General features: G+C 45.0%; 1 protein-coding gene across 23 annotated transcripts in view; it reads left to right on the forward strand.

The window, feature by feature from the left end:
* Window positions 1–21,904, forward strand: part of FNBP1 (formin binding protein 1) — a 118,488-nt gene that overhangs the window by 27,716 nt on the left and 68,868 nt on the right. For all 23 annotated transcript variants that reach the window (XR_013391426.1, XR_013391427.1, XR_013391425.1 and 20 more), the window contains exon 2: window positions 14,941–15,056. Coding sequence is in view for 20 of the 23 variants with exons in the window: in XM_028714396.2 (XP_028570229.1) it covers window positions 14,941–15,056 (116 nt within the window). In the remaining 3 variants the exon portion in view is untranslated. The remainder of the gene's footprint in view (window positions 1–14,940; window positions 15,057–21,904) is intronic.

Genomic DNA, 21,904 nt, shown 5'->3' on the forward strand with positions numbered 1-21,904 from the left:
TTCCAAAAATCAATTTAAAAATTAGTCTCTTTTGCAGTAAGGTGACAGGGAAATGCTCCAGAAAGTGTGGGAATTCCCTGGGGAAACGGTGTGGCAGCAATGCTTCTGAATGCAAGTTGCTGGAAACCATAGGAGGGGAGGGTGCTCTTGTGCTTGTGTTCTGGTTGAAGGTTTCGAACTGAGTCATCTGGTTGGCCACTGTGAGAAGAGGATGCCGGACTAGATGGGCCACTGGCCTGATCCAGAAGGCTCTTCTTAGGTTCTTAGATGTTTGTAGAAGCTCTCTGCAATTTAAATCAGGATTAATGTTCAATAAACAAGCTGTCTGGAAGAGATCCTCAGATTTCTATCAGCCCCGAACTCACAGATTGTTCCTGTTGAGAGGCTCATTCTGACAGAAATCCAAGCAAAACTTTGAGCCTTTTTTTTTTATCTCACCAATTTTGATAGAAGAGCCCAAACAGATGCTTTATGAACTCTTCTGTTGACATCTCTGGGACTTGTTAGTGCTAAGCTCTGGCTGGATCATAACCTTAATTTTTCTCCCCTAGTTATCCCATGAATTATGATTTTTTTTTTTAAAAAAAACCCTCTTAGCATGGAAAACTGCCCCCAGCCGACAGGTGCACCAAACAAAAGCATGTATAAATATATATGGAGCTTTATTGATGATATCATTAAATATTGATGGTGTCCTATAAGCACAATATCACACATCCATTTGGTTGATGGAGAATTAATTTGGATCGGAGGGTAAGCAACTCTTTCAAGAACCTCCGTCAAGAAAATGGATTTCTCTCTGCGTTAAGCAAAGGAAGACGTCTCTCTCTATAGCTCCCAACTGAATCTGTCGTTCTAGCAGATGAATTTCAAAAGTGCATACTGGTAGCATGTATAATTTACTGCTCCCGCATATATTGAAAAATAGATGCTCTCAGCTCTGTGAAGAATTTAAAAGGCCTTTGCTTTCAAGGGTTCCTGAAAAGCGAGCAGAGTGTGGATTGCAATCTAGGACATACCCTGATTCCCTCACCTATCACCCTTCACTGTGGATGCCTTGTCCCTCTAAAGCAGTGTTCTTCAAGCTTTGAGTTCCCCCAATGCTGTTGAACTACAACGCCCATTGTCATTGACCATTGGTTAAGCTGATTGGGGATGATGGGAACTGTGGCCCAACACCTGGGGCCCAAGCTTGAAGAACACTGCTCTAAACCAAGGCTGGAGAACATCAGGACTGTGGGCCAAATGTGCCTGCCAAATCTCTCCATCTGGTGATTTGTACACTTCCCTCTTTCCAAACTTTGTGCCCTTGTCCCTGGCTTGTTGGCTTTCTGTATGCAGGGAATACACTGTATGGAGGAGCCCCCAGCCAGCATTTATCCCTTGGAGCAAGATTTAGGCTAAGTCACTGCCTTGGTATCGCTGCAACATTTCTAAATGTGGCATGCTTAGTAATGATCGAAGCCACAGAGTACAAATGAAAGAACTTGGGGAGGGTGGGGGAAGGCTTGCAAAAATTGTGTAAATTTAATGGATGCATGAGTTCCAGTTAAATTATTCATTCCCCTAGTTGAACAAGTGCCTTTGTCTGCTTTTAATGGGTCAGCATTCTTTGCAAATATTTTCACTTTTTTCTTTCTTTCCCCACCTACCACCATGCATTCATGTATTTATTTCTGTGGGGGACTCTTGTTAACTTTTGTTTTTTTAAAAAAAACTGCCTAGAGACTTCTTTTTGTTTTTTAAGGGGGGGAGGATTTTAGGGTCTGGTGCGGTCTGTGAAAATATGGCTTTGCTGGTTTTTAAAAATCTGCTTTTTTGTCATTCTACTCGCCCTCAAATATCCAAATTTCCTTCTATAGCTATCTGTCTGTCTATCTATTTATCTATCTATGGATCAACATGAGACATTGGGTTTAACTGGATCCAGCATTACACAAACACTCTTGGAAGTCTCCAGCTCTTTCAGAGACACACAAATGTCCATATTAAATGGGGTAGGCATGTTGGGATGCTGTTCTACATTTCAGATTAGAATACTGACTAGTTCTCCACATCGTGCGCCTTGAAGAAGGCAGGGAAGTCAGTGAAACTCATAGTCAGTGTAGTGGATAGAGTGCCAAACTAGGGCCTAGAAGACCAAGGTTCAAATCCCTACTTGGCTATGAAGCTTATTGGGTGTGCTCTTCAGCCAATCACTGCCTCGCAGCCTAACCTACCTCACAAGGTTGTTGTTGCAGGGAATAAATGAGGAGGAGAACCTTGAACTCCTTGGAGAAGATAATGATACATAAATGCAATAAATAAATAGGTATATAACCACCATGGCTTGCTTTAGTGTGATATGCCCCAAACTCACAGCTTACCATCTTCTCCTTCTCTGTTGTGGATGCAAGGAAGTGCTTGGAAGACTTTCCTTCCTTTTTCAACTAGCTGGGGTTCCTTGTTATTGTCTGAACACTGACAAATGGTGCTTTGTGTTCACTATGGCTTACTGTGGGTTTCCCCAAAGGGGTTGATTTTGATGCTCTTTGGGATCAATAGTGTGCAGGGAGTAAACAAAGACCTAGGAGTCTCAAAGGATGTGCAATGATGGTCCTACTTAGAGCTGGTCCAATGAAATTAATGGGCATGACTAACTACTATCTTAGACCAGCGCTGTTCTACACTGACTGGCAGTAGGTTTTCAAGCAGGAGACATTCCTTACTCCATCTGTAGAATCAATCGGGGATTGTACCTGAGACCTTCTGCAAAGCAGGTGCTCTGGTACTGATCTGCAGTTGTTCCCTGGATTCCTAAATGCTGCAGAATAGTTTGTATACCCTGTTGTAGGGACCCACACAAACACACAGACGGGGTCTATCTTGGCAAGTTTCAATACTGCTGCAGCCTTCCCAAAACAAAAGTTTACGCTTTCGTTTATTTCTGCTCCCTAGAGAGAGATATCATATGATCTTCTGATGCATCAATGGGTGACGTTTTTTAGTAATTTGCCGGCATGTGCCCAAGGGGGAAAGACACGTAGCTGAATTGTAATGCAAATTATGATTATGTTTTAACAGCTGGTGATATAAAAGGATGCGCTTCATGGGGTGAAGAAGAGAGGGAGAGTTCTTGTTGTGATGTAGGGTCAAATTTGAAGGCTGGCAGCAGCTGTGAGCACATGTTTTGCTTCTGTGGGGTCCCAGTTCCAATCTGTGGGTTGAGCACTTACGGAGAGTTTAGCTGCTGGATCAGGCCAATTGCCCATCTAGGCCAGCTTCTCACAGTGGCCAGCCGGATGCCTCAGTGGAAAACCAGCGAACAGGACCTGAGCACAAGAGCTCTCTCCCTTCCTGCAGTTTCCAGCAACTGGTATTCAGAAGCATTGCTGCCTCCCAAATGCAGAGGCGGAGCATAGCCATTGTGGCTAGTAGCCTTCGATAGCCCTTTTCTCCATGAATTTGTCTATTCCTCTTTGAAATTCTGTCTCTTACTCACCAATTACTCACGTTTTCCCTAAACGAAAATGCCCTGCACTTCCTTCCAGTGTAAAGTATTTGAGGTTCTAAACCTGGGAAAGTTGAAGGGAATTTGGAGACCAGCTGTTAGCCAGCAAAGATGGGACTGGGTGGGATAGGGTGACTATTTGAAGCATTTTTACCTTGAATGCTGCACCTCCAAGTTATGTGCTGCATACATATTCAGGTGCTGAAACCATTAATCCCCCTTCCTGATTTCTTTTCCCATATGAATTTCACAAGCAAAACTTGGAAAGGTGCCTGGGTTTCACACTGGGCTTGCCGTCAGCCATATGGATCCAATTGCGGTAAAAATCGCACACTGTCCAAAACCTCAGTAAGTGTAAACCTACTTTATGGGAATCTAACTGCTGTTACTTTTTGGCCAAAAAAAAAAAAGGGACGCAGGTGGCGCTGTGGTCTAAACCACTGAGCCTCTTGGGCTTGCCAATCAGAAGGTCGGCGGTTCGAATCCCCACGAAGAAGTGAGCTCCCATTGCTCTGTCCCAGCTCCTGCCAGCCTAGGAGTTCAAAAGCAGCCAGTGCAAGTAGAAAAATAGGTACTGCAGCAGTGGGAAGGTAAACAGTGTTTCTGTGCGCTCTGGTTCCATCACGGTGTTCTGTTGCACCAGAAGTGGTTTAGTCCTGCTGGCCACATGACCCGGAAGCTGTCTGTGGACAAACGCTGGCTCCCTTGGCCTGAAAGCGAGATGAGCGCTGCAACCCCAGAGTCGCTTTTGACTGGACTTAACCGTCCAGGGGTTCTTTACATTTACCTTACTATTTGACAGTTCAGCTCTGAACTATTTGTTCAGTTATGCTTGTGTGAGTGTGTCAAGGAGGCAAGCTTGTGTCCGATTACAAAATTGGGCATCAGACGCCTTTCGACACTGCTCTTGAAAATGTTGCGGAATTGGGTTTGGCTCAGGGATAGAACATCCGCCCTTGCATGCAGAAGGCCACAGGTGCAATCCCCAGTGGCATCTTCAGGTAGGGCTGGGAGAGGCCACTGTCTAAAAGCCTGGAGAGCTGCTGCCAGTCAGTGTAGACAGCACTGAACAAGATGGACCAATGATGTGACTGTATTATGCAGTTTCCTATATCTGTATTTGATTCAGTCCTTTATTGAGAATTATAAGAAAGAGAGTCTTTTTTGAGATGAGGAAGGGGGATCACAAAAATTGTGGGTGGTTGCAGTTTAGCAACATCTGGAGGGCCTCAGGTTGACTGTTCTGGTTCTACAGGTTGTGAGATTCGCTTCTTCCAACTTCCGTGTTAGACTTGCATGGTTGAACTGTGTTTGGATGATTGGAGCCATCCTATGTTCCTGGGCTGCAAGAATGTGCTCTTTTCAATATGAAAATGAGTAATAAAATCACACAATTGATTCTAAGGTCCCTCTGGAGAAGGTGGATGGGAAGAATTCAGAGGACTTGTCCTGTGTGCTCCAACACTCAGCATTTAGGAACACTGAAAACACAAGTTGCTTCAGTTTCAAGAGAATGGGGTCCAAGTTCTGTACGAAGGAAAGCAGAATTTTAAGGCACTCCGAAAGAAGATGCTGGAGCACTTCAAATCATTTGCCCATGCATGAGCACAGATAATTAAGTAGAAAGAACTGAAAGGCAGTACAGGGAGATCTCCAATGCATCCCTTAATCATCATCATCATCATTATTATTATTAGTATGACATAATTGTAAGGTTATTGTATGATCTTGGAAGGTTATATAACTTTAGAAGGGGGCATGGCTGTGAGGAGGTGTGGCTGTGGTTATCATGAAGGGACCTTCACTTACGAATCTGCCACTATACTCCTGGTCCTTGGACTCCAAGGGGGATGGAAAAGCCACTGCAGAAGGGGGTACTTGAGGCAAGTGGCTTGTGCATTATCTCAATGCACAACACATGGGGCGGCACTTAATCCACAGGCCCCACCCCATAAGTAAAACTTTTGACTATGTTTTGAAACCCCAGACCCTTGTATGGGAATCAGCTGGACTGTGGATTTCTGAAGTGGATGGTTGATCTACTCTGGGACATGATCCTCTCAGATCAGATCAGGCACATCTGCTTTGGAATCAGAAAAGGGTAGACTTCTCTTGTGTACACTGATGATGGCATATTATTAATCCTCCAGCTTCTCTTTCTCCCAGATCCTTGATTCTGGAATGAAGTGATCTAAATGTGTGATATTTTAGTGTATTTTTGGTTTCTATGGACGCCACCCAGATGGGCGGGGTGCAAATAATAAATTATTTATTTATTTATTTATTTATTTATTATTAAATTTAAATTGCCAGCCCCGCAAAAGTGCAAACATATTAGCCAAGTGCCAAAGTGTGCCTCCTGCAAAGTTATGCCATGAAGCCTGAAATGCCTGGTTTCGCCTGTTTAAATGGGAGGCTGAGTTTCTCTGTCCAAAAATAGGTTGGAAGGATATTTCCGCCTGCCAGTGTCGGCCCTGCAGTGGGCATTTCTGGCGCAGTGGGGCTGGTGATTCTCAGGGTTGAGCTTCTGCTCACAGGCTTCCCATTCTGCATCTGGTTGGCGGATGTCAGAAGAGGATGTTAGACCTGATGGGCTGCTTTTGGCCTCATCCATGTTCTTCTTATCCTCTACTTCCACTGCCTCAGAATATTAGTTGCTGGTGATCTTGCGGCGAGTAATACAAGGGCTTGGAATTTCACAGGAAGTGAGGAACGTGCTGTGTGGGTGGGTGAATTTCAGTTCAGTTTGCGATTTAACATGGACCCACCTAAACCTTCCTTTCCAAAACGGCCCCATTCTTCGCTTTAGTTGTGTCGGCACTCAACCACCCATGTTTGCCGTTAGTTGGAACAGTACCACTAACCGTGTGTGTGTGTGTGTATCTGTCTGACGCTTAGAAAGATCCAGCCACTCTTCCCCTCCTTCATCTTGTTCCTTTCCAGTGCAGCCAACCGCATGTACTCCCAGGAGGCCCAAATATGCAGCTCTCATTAACTGAGAACTGCCGACTTAATTAACAGACACGGTTTGTGAAGGAGGAAAAGGTCTTATGACATTAGAGGCAGCTGAGTGGGACAGGAAGCTTTTTTAGGCTCCTTGATCTTCCTGAAAAAATACTCCTCCACCTCCACCCCTATCCCCAGTTAACTCAGATTTTCTGCTGCTTTTACAGTACAAAACCTGCAACCATTTCGGCCACAAGTTGAAAGGAAAAGACAGAGGTGTGTCCATCCCTCTTTGGCCTCCGAGCTGCAAAGTGGGTGTGGGGGGGTGCTCCTTCCACACCATAGCGGCTGTGACCAGGTGTTTCTGCTCAGCCTGCTCTCCAGATGTTTACCATTGATGGACAACTTGCCCATTAAGCATAAGGAAGAACATTCTGGCAGCAAGAGCTGTTTGACAGTGGAATGGGCAGCCTCAGAAGGTGCTGGCTCTCCTATGTTGGAGGCTGGATTCTGTGGTATCCTCAGGGCCCCTTGACAACCCCCTTCTTAGGGTCCTTTGTCTTTAAAATGTGGACCAGACTTCTCTTGAAAAGGGAGACAGCCTTCCCTAAAGAAGGACGCATGGCCACTTTGTATTAGGATGTCATGCGAACAGAAAGTCTTCAGAGGGAGTGGTGATGTTCCACCTCAGCTGTGGAATTCCCTAGTGGGGAGAGGGGTGTTGCTCTTGTCCAGGTCTTGTTTGAGGGCTTCCTTTTGGGGTATCTGTTTGGCCACTGTGGAGGCTGGTGTAGATGGGCCTTTGGCCTGATCCAGCAGAGCCCGGCTCTAGTACAACAAAAGTGGTCCATTTTGAGCAGCGGGTGGTGTTAGGAAGCCCCCGGGCAGGGTGTGAACACAACAGTCCTCCATCTGCATTTGAAGCTGCTGGGAGACACTCCTTCTGGACTTTGTCAGATGCAAGGCACAGTGGTCTCTGTGACCTGCAAAACTGTTAATAAATACTCACAATAAATCTGATAACCTTTTAAAGCTGCCACAAAACTCTTTATGTTTCCCCCCACCCCCACCCGTGCAAGGAGCAGCCCTCTGGAAGCAATTGATCCCTAGTAAGGTCACCGAGACACTTATTTCTGAGGGGGAAATCGCAGCGCTGAAGGCTTGTACCTAACTACATAGACTCATAGAATTGTAGAGTAGGAAGGGACCGGAGGGTGATCACCCTGCAATACACAAATTCTGCCCATTGCCACTCCTGGGTGGTCTCGAACCACCAACCTTCTGGTTAACAGCTAGACTCACTGACCCATTGCACCACATTGAGAGCAGGACTTTGTTTACGAGGTGTTAATCTACTTTTCACCAGAACAAGTAAGAGGTTTCATCTCAGCTATATTCTCCCCTTCTAGATTCCTTGAAGGAAATAAGAGCAGAGCTTTTGCCACCTATCTCTGAATATCAAGGATGGAGGACAGTGGAATAGGGGAAGTGTGTGCTTGCAGCATGCCGTGTTCATCAGCTTCCTGGAGTCCTTTGGCTGTCCCCTGGCGGGAACAGACAACTGGGTAGAGATGAACTTCTTTTTTTTGGAAGCGAATGGCTTGGTCTCAAGTGGACTGCAGGTTGCAAGATTAACAGATTGCCTTGGTTGGGGGGGGGGGGAAATGCAGCTCCCTGATTTGAGGGACCATCAACCTTCTTTACCAATGAAACAGCCTCTCTGTAGCTGTGAAGCGGATTCCAATTGGCAGAGTAACATGTGTGTCCCCCCTCCTTCCCCAGGAATGCCGGCACTGTTGCTATGGCAGCATCTTGAAAACTGCCCTCTTTGTAGTTTAACCCCCTCCCGCCTTTCAAACTGCTGGGCTGGGATTTTTTTCCGGTTTTTTTCCCCCCTTTTCTTTTCGTTTTAACCTGCCAGGACTTTCTCTCTCTGAAAACAGCAGTGCTGCATGATGTGATTAAATGAAATTTAACGTAACACAAGAAGCAGGGATGCCCACCAACCTAGATGGTTTTAGAAGAGGGTTGCACAAATTCATGGAGGAGGAGAGGGCTGTCAAAGGCTATTTAGCGGCAGCTTCATGCCTCACAGCCTGGGATCACCGCTCATTCCTCCTGCCTCCACGCTAGCGGCAGCAAGAGCAATGGTAGCAGCATGGTACCCTGGTACCTCATGCAAGTGTCGGTGCTCCCCAGGTGTGGGGCTGATTCTAAGGCTGGGCGATGTATCTTGGCTGCTTCTCCTCACCTTATTTCCTCCTTTCTCCTTATTTCAGACATCATGATGTCCTGCTATATCACCGTGTTTAGCTGGTTGAAATCTTGATATTGTCCAGCCCTAGTTGCAGACTCTTCTCCCTTGGAGGTTTTTGAGCAGATGATGGATAGCCATCCATGTGGTGTATGATTTAGTTGTGTTTCTTGCATTGCAGGGGGTTGGAATAGATGACCCCTGGGGTCCCTGCCAACTCTGCCATTCTATAATTCTAACCTGGATGGCATTAGAAGAGGATTAGACACAATTCATGGAGGAGCAGGCTATAGATGGCTATGATAGCTCTGCTCTGCTCTCTGCAGTTGGAGGCAGCAATTCTTCTGAATACCAGTTGTGAATACCTTGAATACCTGTTGCGGGCTTCCAATAATCATGTGGTTGGCCGCTCTGAGAACTAGCTGCTGGACTAGATGGGCTCCCTTTAGCTTGATCCAGCAGGCTCTTCTTCTGTTCTTATGCTTGGTCAAGAAATTGACCCTTGAAGTTTAGCAATGTTATAGTTTAGCAAGGTGGCCACTTCTCCTGTTATGCAAGACAGGGTGGTTTCACTTTACACCGGAGAGAGATCTCTTGCCTGCAGTGACACCACTTGCTCTGAAATGTTCTTGTTCCAAAACTCATCCTCTTCACAAGTGTTACGTTTATGCAAGATTCATTCACCGGTTTTCTCAGTAGGCCTTACTTATTTTCTGCGAATCGGAGGAAGTGGTTTATTTCATAAGCAGCCGCTTTTCAGATGGCTTTAAGAACAAGAAATACTCAAGAAATACTTGCCCCTCTCCTCTCAAGCAAACCAGCATGCAACTTCATCTTTTGACACCAGCTTTATAGTCTAGTGAAAAACAGTGTCATATCAGACAACCGGAATCAACTCTCTCTCTCTTGATTAAGCAGTGTAATATGTAGGACACTGCTGCTCAGATCACCCTGGGTCAGAAGAGAGGAGCCTCTGACCCTCCAGATGTTTGCTGTACTACAACTCCCATCGTCACTGACCATTGACTACAACTCCCAGCATCCCGGGCTGTTGGCTGCAACTCTCAGCATCCTTGACTATTGCTCTGAGGCTGGTGGGAGCTGGAATCCAGCAAAATATGGAGGAACAGGTTCTCACAACCCTCGTCTAGAACGAAGACTTAGATAACAGGCTCAATATGCAGTAACTAACCAATAATGCTTGTTTTGTTTTTAGGCAGGGCTATGCCACTTGGGTGGCGCTGTGGTCTAAACCACTGAGCCCTAGGGCTTGCTGATCAGAAGGTCGGTGGTTCAAATCCCTGCAATGGGGTGAGCTCCCGTTGCTCTGTCCCAGCTCCTGCCAACCTAGCAGTTTGAAAGCACGTCAAAGTGCAAGTAGAGAAATAGGTACCACTCCAGCGGGAAGGTAAACGGTGTTTCCATGCGCTGCTCTGGTTTGCCAGAAGCGGCTTAGTCATGACCCGGAAGCTGTACACCGACTTAGAATCATAGAATCATAGAATCATAGAGTTGGAAGAGACCACAAGGGCCATCGAGTCCAACCCCCTGCCAAGCAGGAAACACCATCAGAGCACTCCTGACATATGGTTGTCAAGCCTCTGCTTAAAGACCTCCAAAGAAGGAGACTCCACCACACTCCTTGGCAGCAAATTCCACTGTCGAACAGCTCTTACTGTCAGGAAGTTCTTTCTAATGTTTAGGTGGAATCTTCTTTCTTGTAGTTTGGATCCATTGCTCCGTGTCCGCTTCTCTGCAGCAGCAGAAAACAACCTTTCTCCCTCCTCTATGTGACATCCTTTTATATATTTGAACAACCCCAGACTTCCTCAGCCAATAAAGCGAGATGAGCGCCACAACCCCAGAGTCGTCTGCGACTGGACTTAACAGTATATTATTCTGTGTATCTGAAGAAGTGTGCATGCACACGAAAGCTCATACCTAGAACTAACTTAGTTGGTCTTTAAGGTGCTACTGGAAGGAATTTTTTTTGTTTTGACTATGGCAGACCAACACGGCTACCCATCTGTAACTGGACTTAACAGTCAGGGGTCCCTTTACCTTTACCTATGCCAAATGTTCTCCAGTTTCAATTTTAGGGTTGGAAATAAAAGATTTCAGCAAGTTATAATTTCCCCCTCAAAAAGAGGTTGCACAGATGTTTAGCTTGCTTTGATCCCAGATGTTATATTACCCTCCCGCTCCCCAGGCCGTTCCTGGTTCTTTGGTATAATTCTTTCCTAACTCTCCCACTGCATTCCACCCAGCAAAGCTGCTGCTCTCTCCTCCCTAGATCAGTCACATAGGTGATCCTAGCCAATTCAGGATCCCCAGTGCTCTGTTGCAAGAAGGAGCAGAGGCAGGAACCATGGTCACAGGCCTCCCGTATTGATGTAAGAAGTTCTTCTATTTGCAGGATTTATTTGAAGGATTTTGCAAACTAAACTTCCTTCTGCTGCAGAGAAAATAACTGGGGTCATTAAGAGAGTCAAGATGGCTTCCAGATGGTTCTGTGAACTCAAATAAAGAGATTCTTTTTTTTTTTTTTTCAGGGAATATTTCCTAAATTTTGAATGATGAAGCATAATTGGTTTTATGTGCACTTTGAAATTCGTGTCACACCACCAAACCTGGATGGGTTTTGAAAGGCAAATGAAGGCAGCCATGAACCTTCTGCTGTCAGCCCCATATTCTAAAACTAACCCCCCCCCCCAAAAAAAAGTGAGAAGAAGGGAATGTTGTTGGTTAGTATAGCTGACAATGTTTGTAAAATGTTTCCAGTGGTTTTGTCCCAGCCTGGATCTCTCTGAATGTTGCACGAGGGTTTGAGTTTCACATCCCTGGGAAGGTTAATTTCAGAGCACCGTGGAAACATTGAAAGAGATTGCACCAAGCCCTACTGAGGAATCATTTCCCCAAATGGCCTAGGGACTACTGATACTGAATGTTAAAAAGGGGATCTCAGCCACCACACTGGAGAAACTGAAAGAGGCTTTGCATGCGGAAGATCCAGGCTCAGCCTTAGGCATTTACAGGTAAAAGGATCTGGTAGCACCAAGGCTGGAAACTCTAGGCCTGGGGATCTGATGTGACCCTCTGGGAATGCCCCATAGCAACTTCCTTGAGTGTTTTGCCTGACTGGGGTGTCTCTTGCTTGCCTAGATGAAAAGTAGAGAGCAGGGTATGTGCAGAAACTGGCCTACTGTACAATGATAAAATGTGCATTCATTCATTCATTCATTCATTATAAATATTGAATATTATTTCATCACATTTATATCCCGCTTCAAAGCAGTTTACCGAAAAACATTAAAATTTTCAGCAAAATAAATTAACTATAATCTAAAGCTTTTGAAAAGTTAAAATAACAATAGACTAAAACAGATAAAAATTTGCAGCAGCTTTCTAAACATAGGCTTGTCTAAACACAAAATGTTTTAGCAGTTGCTGAAAAGAGCAAAGTGAAGGCGGCTGTCTGCTATCAATAGGCACAGAGTTTAAGGCGCTGCCACAGTGAAGTACTGTAGTGCTTTCTTACAAATGAAGAACGGAGATTTGTTGCCACACCGACTTTCACCTCTGGTCCCACCCAGCACTGGGTAACTAGCAGTGGGAACGACCAGGATAATTGCTGCTGGTCAGAGCAGCCGATATTAGTGTAGATCAGCAGAATATTTTGAGTTGTAGGGCAGTTTCCTGTGTATCTTTTCTCAAAAAGGTATGTATATTAGGCAAAACAGTGTACAAGCCTTAGATGGGTTTAGGATGCTTGATTGAAAGGCGAGCAGTATTTTGAGACTTGAGTAAATAATGCCTGGAATCCAAGTGCAGTCTCTGAAGAAGTGGGGGGTTTGAAAAGAGGGCAGCTGAGATCACTTGTTTAGGCTGAAGAGTTTTCTGTGTGTGAGATCATGCTAGAGGTCTCTCTGAATTTTTTCTTTCCACAAGGAAGCATGATGGTTCGCAGGAAGTGCTGCACAGGAAAAGGTGGTGTCACTTGTGCTTTGGAAGCAATATTTAGAAAGGTTTCAGAGGCAGGATACCCTCGGAGTAATTGTTATCCGTGCCACCATGCATCTTCTTTATATTGCACTTGTGGCATCAAATCTGATTGGCTGCAGCGATACGGAATGTTCAGCAAATGCTACCAGAATGTTTGCAGTGCAGCTTCTGCAAGGGGAGAGGCAGTTGGCACTTTGGCTGGGATTAAAATCTTGCACAGTCCCCAAGGGACAGGAGTTCTTGTTTATTTTTTTTTACCTCCTGGGAACTGCTTTAGTATTAGTGAGCAATTCTAGGAGGTAGGGAAGCCATGGGGCAAGGAGCCTGATGAAGATGAAACTTAGAGTGTGGAGTAGGCAGCAGACTGATATTTCTCACTGAGGTGATGTATTTGTGTCTATGCTATATTCCTCCAGATGTGGCTCACATGTCTGAATGTTCCTCCATTAAAACACACACAAACAAATCCCTGCACATAGAAAATAGGAGAGAGAAGTCCAGGCCTAAAGTTCTTTTTGCTGACAGGCTAGCTTTCTATGTGCAGGGATTTTTATGTTTAGATTGAAAGTGCATTCAGACAACTCCAACTACAGCCTGAAGTGGTTGTGAAACAGGATAACCACAGTTTCCAGGGGCTTGGAGCTCATCTTCGTAGACACAATATGGTGCATCATATGAACATAAGAAGACCCTGCTGGATCTGGCCAAAGGAGGCCATGTAGTGCAGCATCCTATTCTCTCAATGGCCAGCTTTATATACCATGGGAAGCCAGAAGCGGGACTCAAGCACCAGAGCCCCTTCTCTTCCTGTGGTTTCCAGCAATTGCTACTCAGAAGCATGGCTGCCTCTGATTGTGGAGCCAGAGCATAGCCATTCTAGCTAGGAGCCATTGAGAGCCATAAAGGTAAAGGGACCCCTGACCATTAGGTCCAGTCGTGGCCGACTCTGGGGTTGCGGTGCTCATCTCGCTTTATTGGCCAAGGGAGTCGGTGTACAGCTGACGGGTCATGTGGCCAGCATGACTAAGCCGCTTCTGGCGAACCAAAGCAGCGCACGGAAACACCATTTACCTTCCCCCCAGAGCGGTACCTATTTATCTACTTGCACTTTGACATGCTTTCAAACTGCTAGGTTGGCAGGAGCAGGGACCGAGCAATGGGAGCTCACCCCGTCATGGGGATTCGAACCGCGAATCTTCTGATCGGCAAGTCCTAGGCTCTGTAGTTTAACCCACAGCGCCACCCGCGTTCCTATTGATAGCCATATCCTCCACAAATTTGTCAAGTCCTTTTTTAAAGCCATCTACATTGGTGTCCATCAATGCTCCTGCAGGAGTGAGTTCTATAGTTTATGAACTCTGTCGGGGGGGGGGGAGAACCCCTTCATCTGTCCTCAATCTTAAAACATGAGTTACAGTGTCAGGAGAGAGAGAGGAAAACTTTTCTCTATCTACTTTCCCAATTCCTTACATCATTTTATGAGCTTATATCATGCTGCCCTTTACTCACCTTTCACTAAACCTTAAAGTCCCCAACACTGCAGTCTTTTCTCATGGGAGACTCATTCCATCCCTCCAAAAATTAACCCCTAAAGTTTTTTTATTTTGCCACCAGCCATCAGTTTTGTCATTTCTAGTGCATCCCTCCCCCTCCTGCCGGCCACAAAGACCGGAGGGGGGAGGAGAATTTGTGGGTGACTGTGAGGTCTGCTCTCCCCCACCTGATCTGCTCTTCCTCTCAGTTTGAGAAACTTTATAAGCAGCATCCGCCTTGCAGCTTCTTCTGAAAGCAGGGAGAGGCTGTGAGTCACACCAGTTACCTTCGTCTCACATAGGGATATATCTTCATCAGTTACAGGTCATGGTTACTCATGAGATTCCCTGAGAAAGAGGGAGAGAAATTGCTGAAACCTTTGTTAGGATAGCTGGTGCTCATGGTTATTGGCATTGCACCAAAGCCAGAGACTGCACTGCAATCCTAAAAGCACTTACTCAACAGTAAAGCTGTGATCCTGTATATAGGCTCACCTGGAAGCAAGCTGCATTGAGCTCAACCGAACATCCTTCTGCACTAGGCATGTACAGAATCGTTCTCGTAAGTCAAACAGTGGGGATTGCATCTAAGATGGGACTGGACCCCAGACAGAGTGTTTATTGGTGATTTTCTTTTTAATGACTGAAAATAAAAATGTCAGTTGTGATTTGCACCAAGGCTCATAATGAATCCACTTTTCTTTTTTGCTCTGCAGGATCAATTTGACAACCTTGAAAAACACACCCAGTGGGGGATCGACGTTCTGGAAAAGTACATCAAATTTGTGAAAGAGAGGACGGAGATAGAGATCAACTATGCAAAGCAACTTAGGTGAGTCTGTTTGCCAATTTCGGAGGATTGTTTCCTTTCTAGGTTTGGTCAGAAAGATAAATTTTGGGTGGTAGCTATTTAGAACTTCAAAGCATTTGGTATTTCCCAGCAAAATTATACTCAGAGTAGACCCATCCCCTAGTTTTTATGGGTTGTAAAAAAACACATTAAAAACCCCACCCTTAAGGATCCCGCAAGCCTGCTGGTTGCATTCCTCTTACTCAGGGGTCAGCAGACTTTTTCAGCAGGGAACCGGTCCACTGTCCCTCAGACCTTGTGGGGGGCCAGACTATATTTTGAAAAATAAATAAATGAACGAATTCCTACGCCCCACAAATAACCCAGAGATACATTTTAAATAAAAGGACACATTCTACTCATGTAGAAGCACACTGATTCCCAGACCGTCCGCGGGCTGGATTTAGAAGGCGATTGGGCTGGATCCAGCCCCTGGGCCTTGGTTTGCCTACCCATGCTCTTACTCATGGTTAATTCTTCCATTGGCACTCAGAGAATTAAGTTTGCTAATACTATGTAAACAGGGATGGGAAATCTGTTGCCTACAGATGTTGTTGAACTACAACTCCTATCTTTCCTGACTGATGGTTGTGCTGGTTGAGGATAATGGGGAGTCCAACTGTAGTCCATGCATTGGTAACTTCAAGACTGGATTACTGCAGTGCGCTGTATGTGGGGCTGCCCACGGGCCCGGTTTGGAAGCTCCAACAGCTGGTGCAGAATGTGGAGGCCAAGCTGTTGATGGGGGCACCTCGCTGACAGCATGCAGCACCCTTGTTGAAGCATCTTGCACTGGCTTCCTACCTACCACCGAGCCAGGTTCAGGGTCTTTGTAATAATTTATGAAGCCCTTAATGACTTAAGTCCAGGGTACCGCCTGAACCCATTCCTCTCTGAGCATGATCAGTGAGAGCATCACTGGTTGTTTCCTGAGTTGGCGAGGCTAATTTAACAGAAACAAGCATCCAAGCCTTCAGTGTCATTGGCCCAGCCCTGTAGAACTATCTTCCCACTGAAGATTAAGCAGACACCTTCTGTGCCAACCTTTTAAATGCCTGCTGAATTTTTTTCTCTATTCCATCAGTCCACTGCAGGAGCTAAGAGTACATCTTTCCACAACAGTTTGCTGATTTCTGGCTTTAACTTCTTTTATATAGCTTTTATTATATGGCTTTGTGTTTAATTGTAGTAAAATGCTCTTGTGTGTTTGTGTGTGAATGAACAGCAGTATATAAATATTTTTATAAATGAAACAAACAGATAAATGAGCAGAATACTGTGGGGCAAAGGGTCCTCATCCCATGGGTATGGGATGCCCTTTTGTGTGATCCAACAAAGTTATTCCTGTGCTACAGCCAATGCAGCCCTCTTGACCGCTGGTGACTGGTGTCCATTGAGACTTGGGCAGAAGGCAGGGAGCCCAGGCAGGAGCCAGAGCCAACTCATTCCCGGTTTCTCCCTCCACCCTCCTTCCTGCTGAGCTGTACAATGGGCAACACTAAGAGGGGAAGGTAAATGAAGCTGACAGGCAGGGCCACGACCCGCTGGACTAGTTGTAAGTAAGAAAGGCAGGTGGGTGGAAGCTGGCTGAGGGCAGACAGGTTGGCGGTGCAGCCCTCTTCATTTATCCAAATGCATCAACTTCCACTGATCTCAGTCTCCTATGTGCAGCAGCTATCCTCTCCAAGCAAGGCCTACTGTTATAAATCTTGTGGGCCTTTTTAAAAGCAGTTTTGAAACCAAAAAATGATTTGGGGGGGGGGGTCCTCTGGTAACTTTAATCCCAGGGCTAATCTTTCTCACACGCCTCCTAATCTCCTGTGTTTGAGGCAAAGGAGAAAGTAACCAGTCCTTTCTATTCAAGGTGCATCTGACTGAGCAAAGTCCTGCAGGCTCAGAGTTAGTGGAGAGCAGTGTGGAAACTGCAACAAAAAAGTTGCAGTATACTTCCGCCTCTTTGAAAGAGCACCCCTGAGGGTTCTTGCCTGCTTAGGAAGGGACTGTGGTGCAGTGATGAAGTGCATGCTTTGCACGCAGAAAGCCTCTGGTTCTGTTCCCAGCATATCCAATAAGTTGGGTCTGGATGAGGCCCCCCCCCGGCAGTCTGAAGTCCTGCAGAGCCACTGCAGTCAATGATACTGAGATAGATGGACCCAATGGTCAGATTCAAATGATTTAGCTTAATTCAGACCCATGAGGTCTAGAATCTTAACTTTATTTCTAGGGGGAAAGGACTGTTGCTCTGTAGCAGAGCAAATGCTGTGCTTACAGAAGGCTCCAAGTTCAACCCCTGACCTCTCCACAAAGGGCTGGGAATGTGCTATTAATATTATTACCATTGCATTTTACTACTACTACTACTACTACTACTACTAATACTATATTTATACCCGGTCTGTTGTGGCCTGTAATGGAGATAAAACTGGACAGAAATTCAGGAGGCGGGGAGCCATCTTCAGACACAGCCGTCAGCTTGCAGCTGAAATCTCTGCCATTATATGTTTCATCGTTAGGCTCAGGTGCCTCTCTTCAGGGGAATGACCTTGCTGTTCTTCCAACTTTCGTTGTCCCCATTTAGCAAGGAGCACCATAAAGCACAGCTTGGTCTCCTTGCGTGTTGGGAACAAGGTGAAAGCAAATGTGTTACATATTTATCAGATGAGATGAATTCCTGAAGGTTTAGAGCTGTGAGTGCCTAACAGTGATAACAGGTGGGGAGTGCCGGTAGAAAGGGGACAATGTGGGACCACTGAGAAAATAAGAGGATCAACAAGATTTGCAGGAGTACGTGTAAAAAATAATTAACATTTAAGGGGGCGCCCTGTCAAAAAGCAACATGGAATGTGGACTTTTGGTAAGGCAAGATGGCTTGGAGTCTCCTAGAAGAAGACATAGCTAGCTAGCTAGCTGGCTGGCTGGCTGGCTGGCTGGAACCCTGATCAGGAGCACTTCTGTTTAATAAGTGAGGATACGCTGCAACATTTTCCTGTGGACTCATGCCTTATGGCACATAACACTCAGCCAGAACCTCCATTTTCAGCAGTTGTATACATCTGTCCAACAGGTACAGAAAAAAGGAACAGGAGAGGGGACTTCCGGTCTTGTTTGTTGGCTTTCCAGAGGCATATATCGGAAGCAGGAGGCTGGATTAAGCTGGTCCTGAAATCATAGAATCATAGAGCTGGGAGGGACCCAAAGGGTGACCAAATCCTACCCCCTGTAATGCAGAAATTGCAGGTTCTCTTCATCTGTCTTAGCATGTGGCCAATTTTGGGGGAAATGTTCCTTTCCAGCTAGGGGTGAACAAACCTGTAAATTTCAATTTCCCTCAGTATCTCACTCCTTCACCCCCTAGCCCCACTCAATTTCAGTTCTGCATGTGTCTCCAGCAATTTGCAAAAAAACCCTGTGAAGATTCCACAGCGTCTTAGTGTACGAATTTCTCTTAATAAATGCATTCTTGTATGCACATCTTTGACCAATACGCACCAATATTGCATATGATTGCTTAGGCAAGAGGCAGTGTTGCGTGGTGGTTACGATGTCAGACTAGGACCTGAGAAGGACCAGGTTTCAAATCCTCCACTCAGCCATGAAGCTCACTGGGTGTGACCAGTCACTGCCTTTCAGTCCAACCTTCCTCACGGGGTTGTTTTGAGGATTAAAAGAGAGAAGGCAGATAATCATGTTTGCCACCTTGGGTTCCTTAGATATGGGATACAAATACAATATAAATAAATAGTTTGGTGTAGTGGTTAGAGTGTCGGACTAGAACCAGGGAGGCCAGGGTTCAAATCCTCACATGGCCACGAAGCTCACAGAGTGACCTTGGACCAGTCTCTGTCTCTCAGCCTTCATGGGGATTAAATGGGGGAAGGAGGAAGAGAACAATGCACATCACCTTGAGCTCCTTGGAGAAAAATATGTTCCATAAGTGCAATAAATAAATAAAAATAATGCAATGCATTTTTGCATGTCATTTCATGAGTGCATCCTTTTTAAGGCAAGCTCTTCCCTAATGTAGCATATTTTGTACACTTTGTCTGGAGAGCCACACTACAGAATTCAGTTAAGGGTGGATTTTGAAGTATCACTGTGTTTTGGTTCACAGGTCAGTTTGAGAAGCACAGATCGGGTAGCTACTCATTAAAATGCAAAGGAAATAGGATTTCTCTCCCGTTTCGTACCTTCAGCATGACAGCGGCCAGATAATAAGCAGATGAAAATGTATTCCTGAGGCATCTCCTGGGCATCAGCAGGGAGACGTGCGCACGTGTTTTTGTGCATTCTGGATTTGGGCACCCATCTCACTGGCATTCTCTCTGCGCTCCAGGAGGATTCTCAGGCATATCCGACTTCTTTCCGGAGTGATCTGGCGAGAACGAGGAGAGTCAGCCAAGCAGAACATTGGCCATGCAGGCCTTGAAATCCCTGAAGGTGGTGGGGGTGGGGGGACAAGACCATGTTAGCTCACCATCTCAGATGCAGCTGCTCCAAACTCAGTTGTAGAGAGGGAGGGAGGCAGCGGCAGATTTCACCATGGGCAAGATGCTGGTGAAGAAGGATGGGTCGGGGTGGCATACATCTGCATGGAACAAACAGAGGTGGGGTAGGGAACATAAATGGGACCCACTTGACCCACACACCAAAAGAATAACAATTCTGCATTTGGGGTTGCAGATTCCTGCAGCCTCTATAAATTTACGTGAATGGCACAGGTTTGCATGACTTCTGTTTTGAGGATAACTAGGGATGGGAGATAAATTAAATCTGGCTTTCATTTAAAGGCGAACCTGCATATAATTTGCACTTTCCAAAACAATACGTGAAGTGAAATACAGCCATACCCTTGAGATTCACATAGGAAGCTACCTTATACTGTGTCAGACAGTTGGTCCATCTAGCTCAGTATTGTCTACCCTGACAGGCAGTGCCTCTCCTTGGTTTTAGACAGGAGTCTCTCCCAGCCCTACATGGAGACAGGACATTGAACATGGACATCCACTTGCATGCAAAGCAGAAGCTTGTACCATCGAGGTATGGTGCTTCTGCATCCAAACTAAAATGAGATTCTGGTCCTCAGGATGCTAAAGAAAGTGGTGATTTAAGTAACGAGCCAGTGGTCCATCTAGCTATTTTTTGCACTGACTGGCAGTGACATTTCAGAGTTTCAGACAGCCCTACCTGGAGATGCCATTGGGAATTGAACCTACGACCTTCTTAACACAAGGCTCTGACACTGAGCTGCAGCCCCACCCCACCACCTTTGCACTTCTCCAAATTCTGCAAGGTGGTTCTCTAGCCAAGCAGTGTATGCTAAGATATATGTAAAGTGTGCATATAATTGCATATAATAGTGAAAGTAGCATACAGTGGTGCCTCGCAAGACGAAATTAATTCATTCCGCGAGTTTTTTCGTCTTGTGATTTTTTCGTCTTGCGAAGCACAGTTTCGGAAAAGTTTTGGAAAAGCTTCAAAAATCACCAAAGTCTTCAAAAACCTCAAAAAAGGCTACCACACCGCGTGCTATGAGTTGCTCCTCGAAGTCAAGTCGCAACTGTATTAACGGTTTTAAGAAAAAGGAAACAAACTTGCAAGACGTTTTCGTCTTGCGAAGCAAGCCCATAGGGAAATACGTCTTGCGAAGCAACTCAAAAAACCAAAAACCCTTTCGTCTTGCGAGGCATTCGTCTTGCGAGGTACCACTGTACTAATGTGCACTATATTGGGAGAAATTGCTTTGACCAGCTGAACATCCTTCCCAGTTCCTGGGAAGGTTACTCTTCCCTAAAGGAACTAATCATGTATTTGGTAGCAGGATCCAGTTTTATTATGTTTTTATATGTGTTGGAAGCTGTCCAGAGTGGCTAGGGCAACCCAGCTGGATGGGTGGGGAATTCTTCTTCTTCTTCTTCTTCTTCTTCTTCTTCTTCTTCTTCTTCTTCTTCTTCTTCTTCTTCTTCGGAACTGTACATTAGGAAAAGCAGCATACAAATGTATTCATTAGGAGAAATTCATACTAAGATTCATGCAGATGAATTTTCACAAAGTAAATAAATTAGAAACCAATGTGGAAAAGTTGGCTGGAACTAAACTGGAAAATTGGGAGCCTGAAATGGACAGATATCCATAAGGTTAACATTCTGCTATATTATATTATATTATATTATATTATATTATATTATATTATATTATATTAATATTTATATTATATTATATTATATTATATTATATTATATTATATTATATTATATTATATTATATTATTATTTTCTCTCCTCTCTCTCTCTCTCTCTGTTATTTGTTTTGCTAGACAGAGGAAAAGGCAAAGAGTTATGTAGAACACTGAAAGCTGCACATTTTTTTCTTTGGTATCTTACTTTTTACAGTATTCTAAATTGGCAAAACTTATACATCTGAAAAAGCAATTCAAAAGTTGCAAGTTAAAATCATGTGGCAGGTGGAATTACAAAATAACTGGAATTACAAAATGACTCAGTATAAGGTTGCTTCCTATATTCCTATGTGAATCTTCCTCCTCTGATTTTGTACCTTAGTTTCAAATTCTTAAGTGGTGTACTTTTAGTTATATTTTGGTCTGCAGTGTTTTGCCCATCCACTCCTCCAAATGTTGGAAGCAGAGGGAGGTTGAATTGGGTTTAATAAAAATGCATCTGTGGAAATTACTTGGACTTTCCCAGAATTCATTTGCTGTGATTTTGCCACAAGTTAGAGAGCCCAGAAAAAAAAAAGGGGGGGGGGGTTGAAACAAAATTCTCTCCAGTGGAAAAACTTGTGATTTTGTTTGGATATCAGAAATCCTATTGCAA

Source organism: Podarcis muralis, chromosome Z (genome assembly GCF_964188315.1).
Source record: "Podarcis muralis chromosome Z, rPodMur119.hap1.1, whole genome shotgun sequence".
Lineage (NCBI taxonomy): Eukaryota > Metazoa > Chordata > Lepidosauria > Squamata > Lacertidae > Podarcis > Podarcis muralis.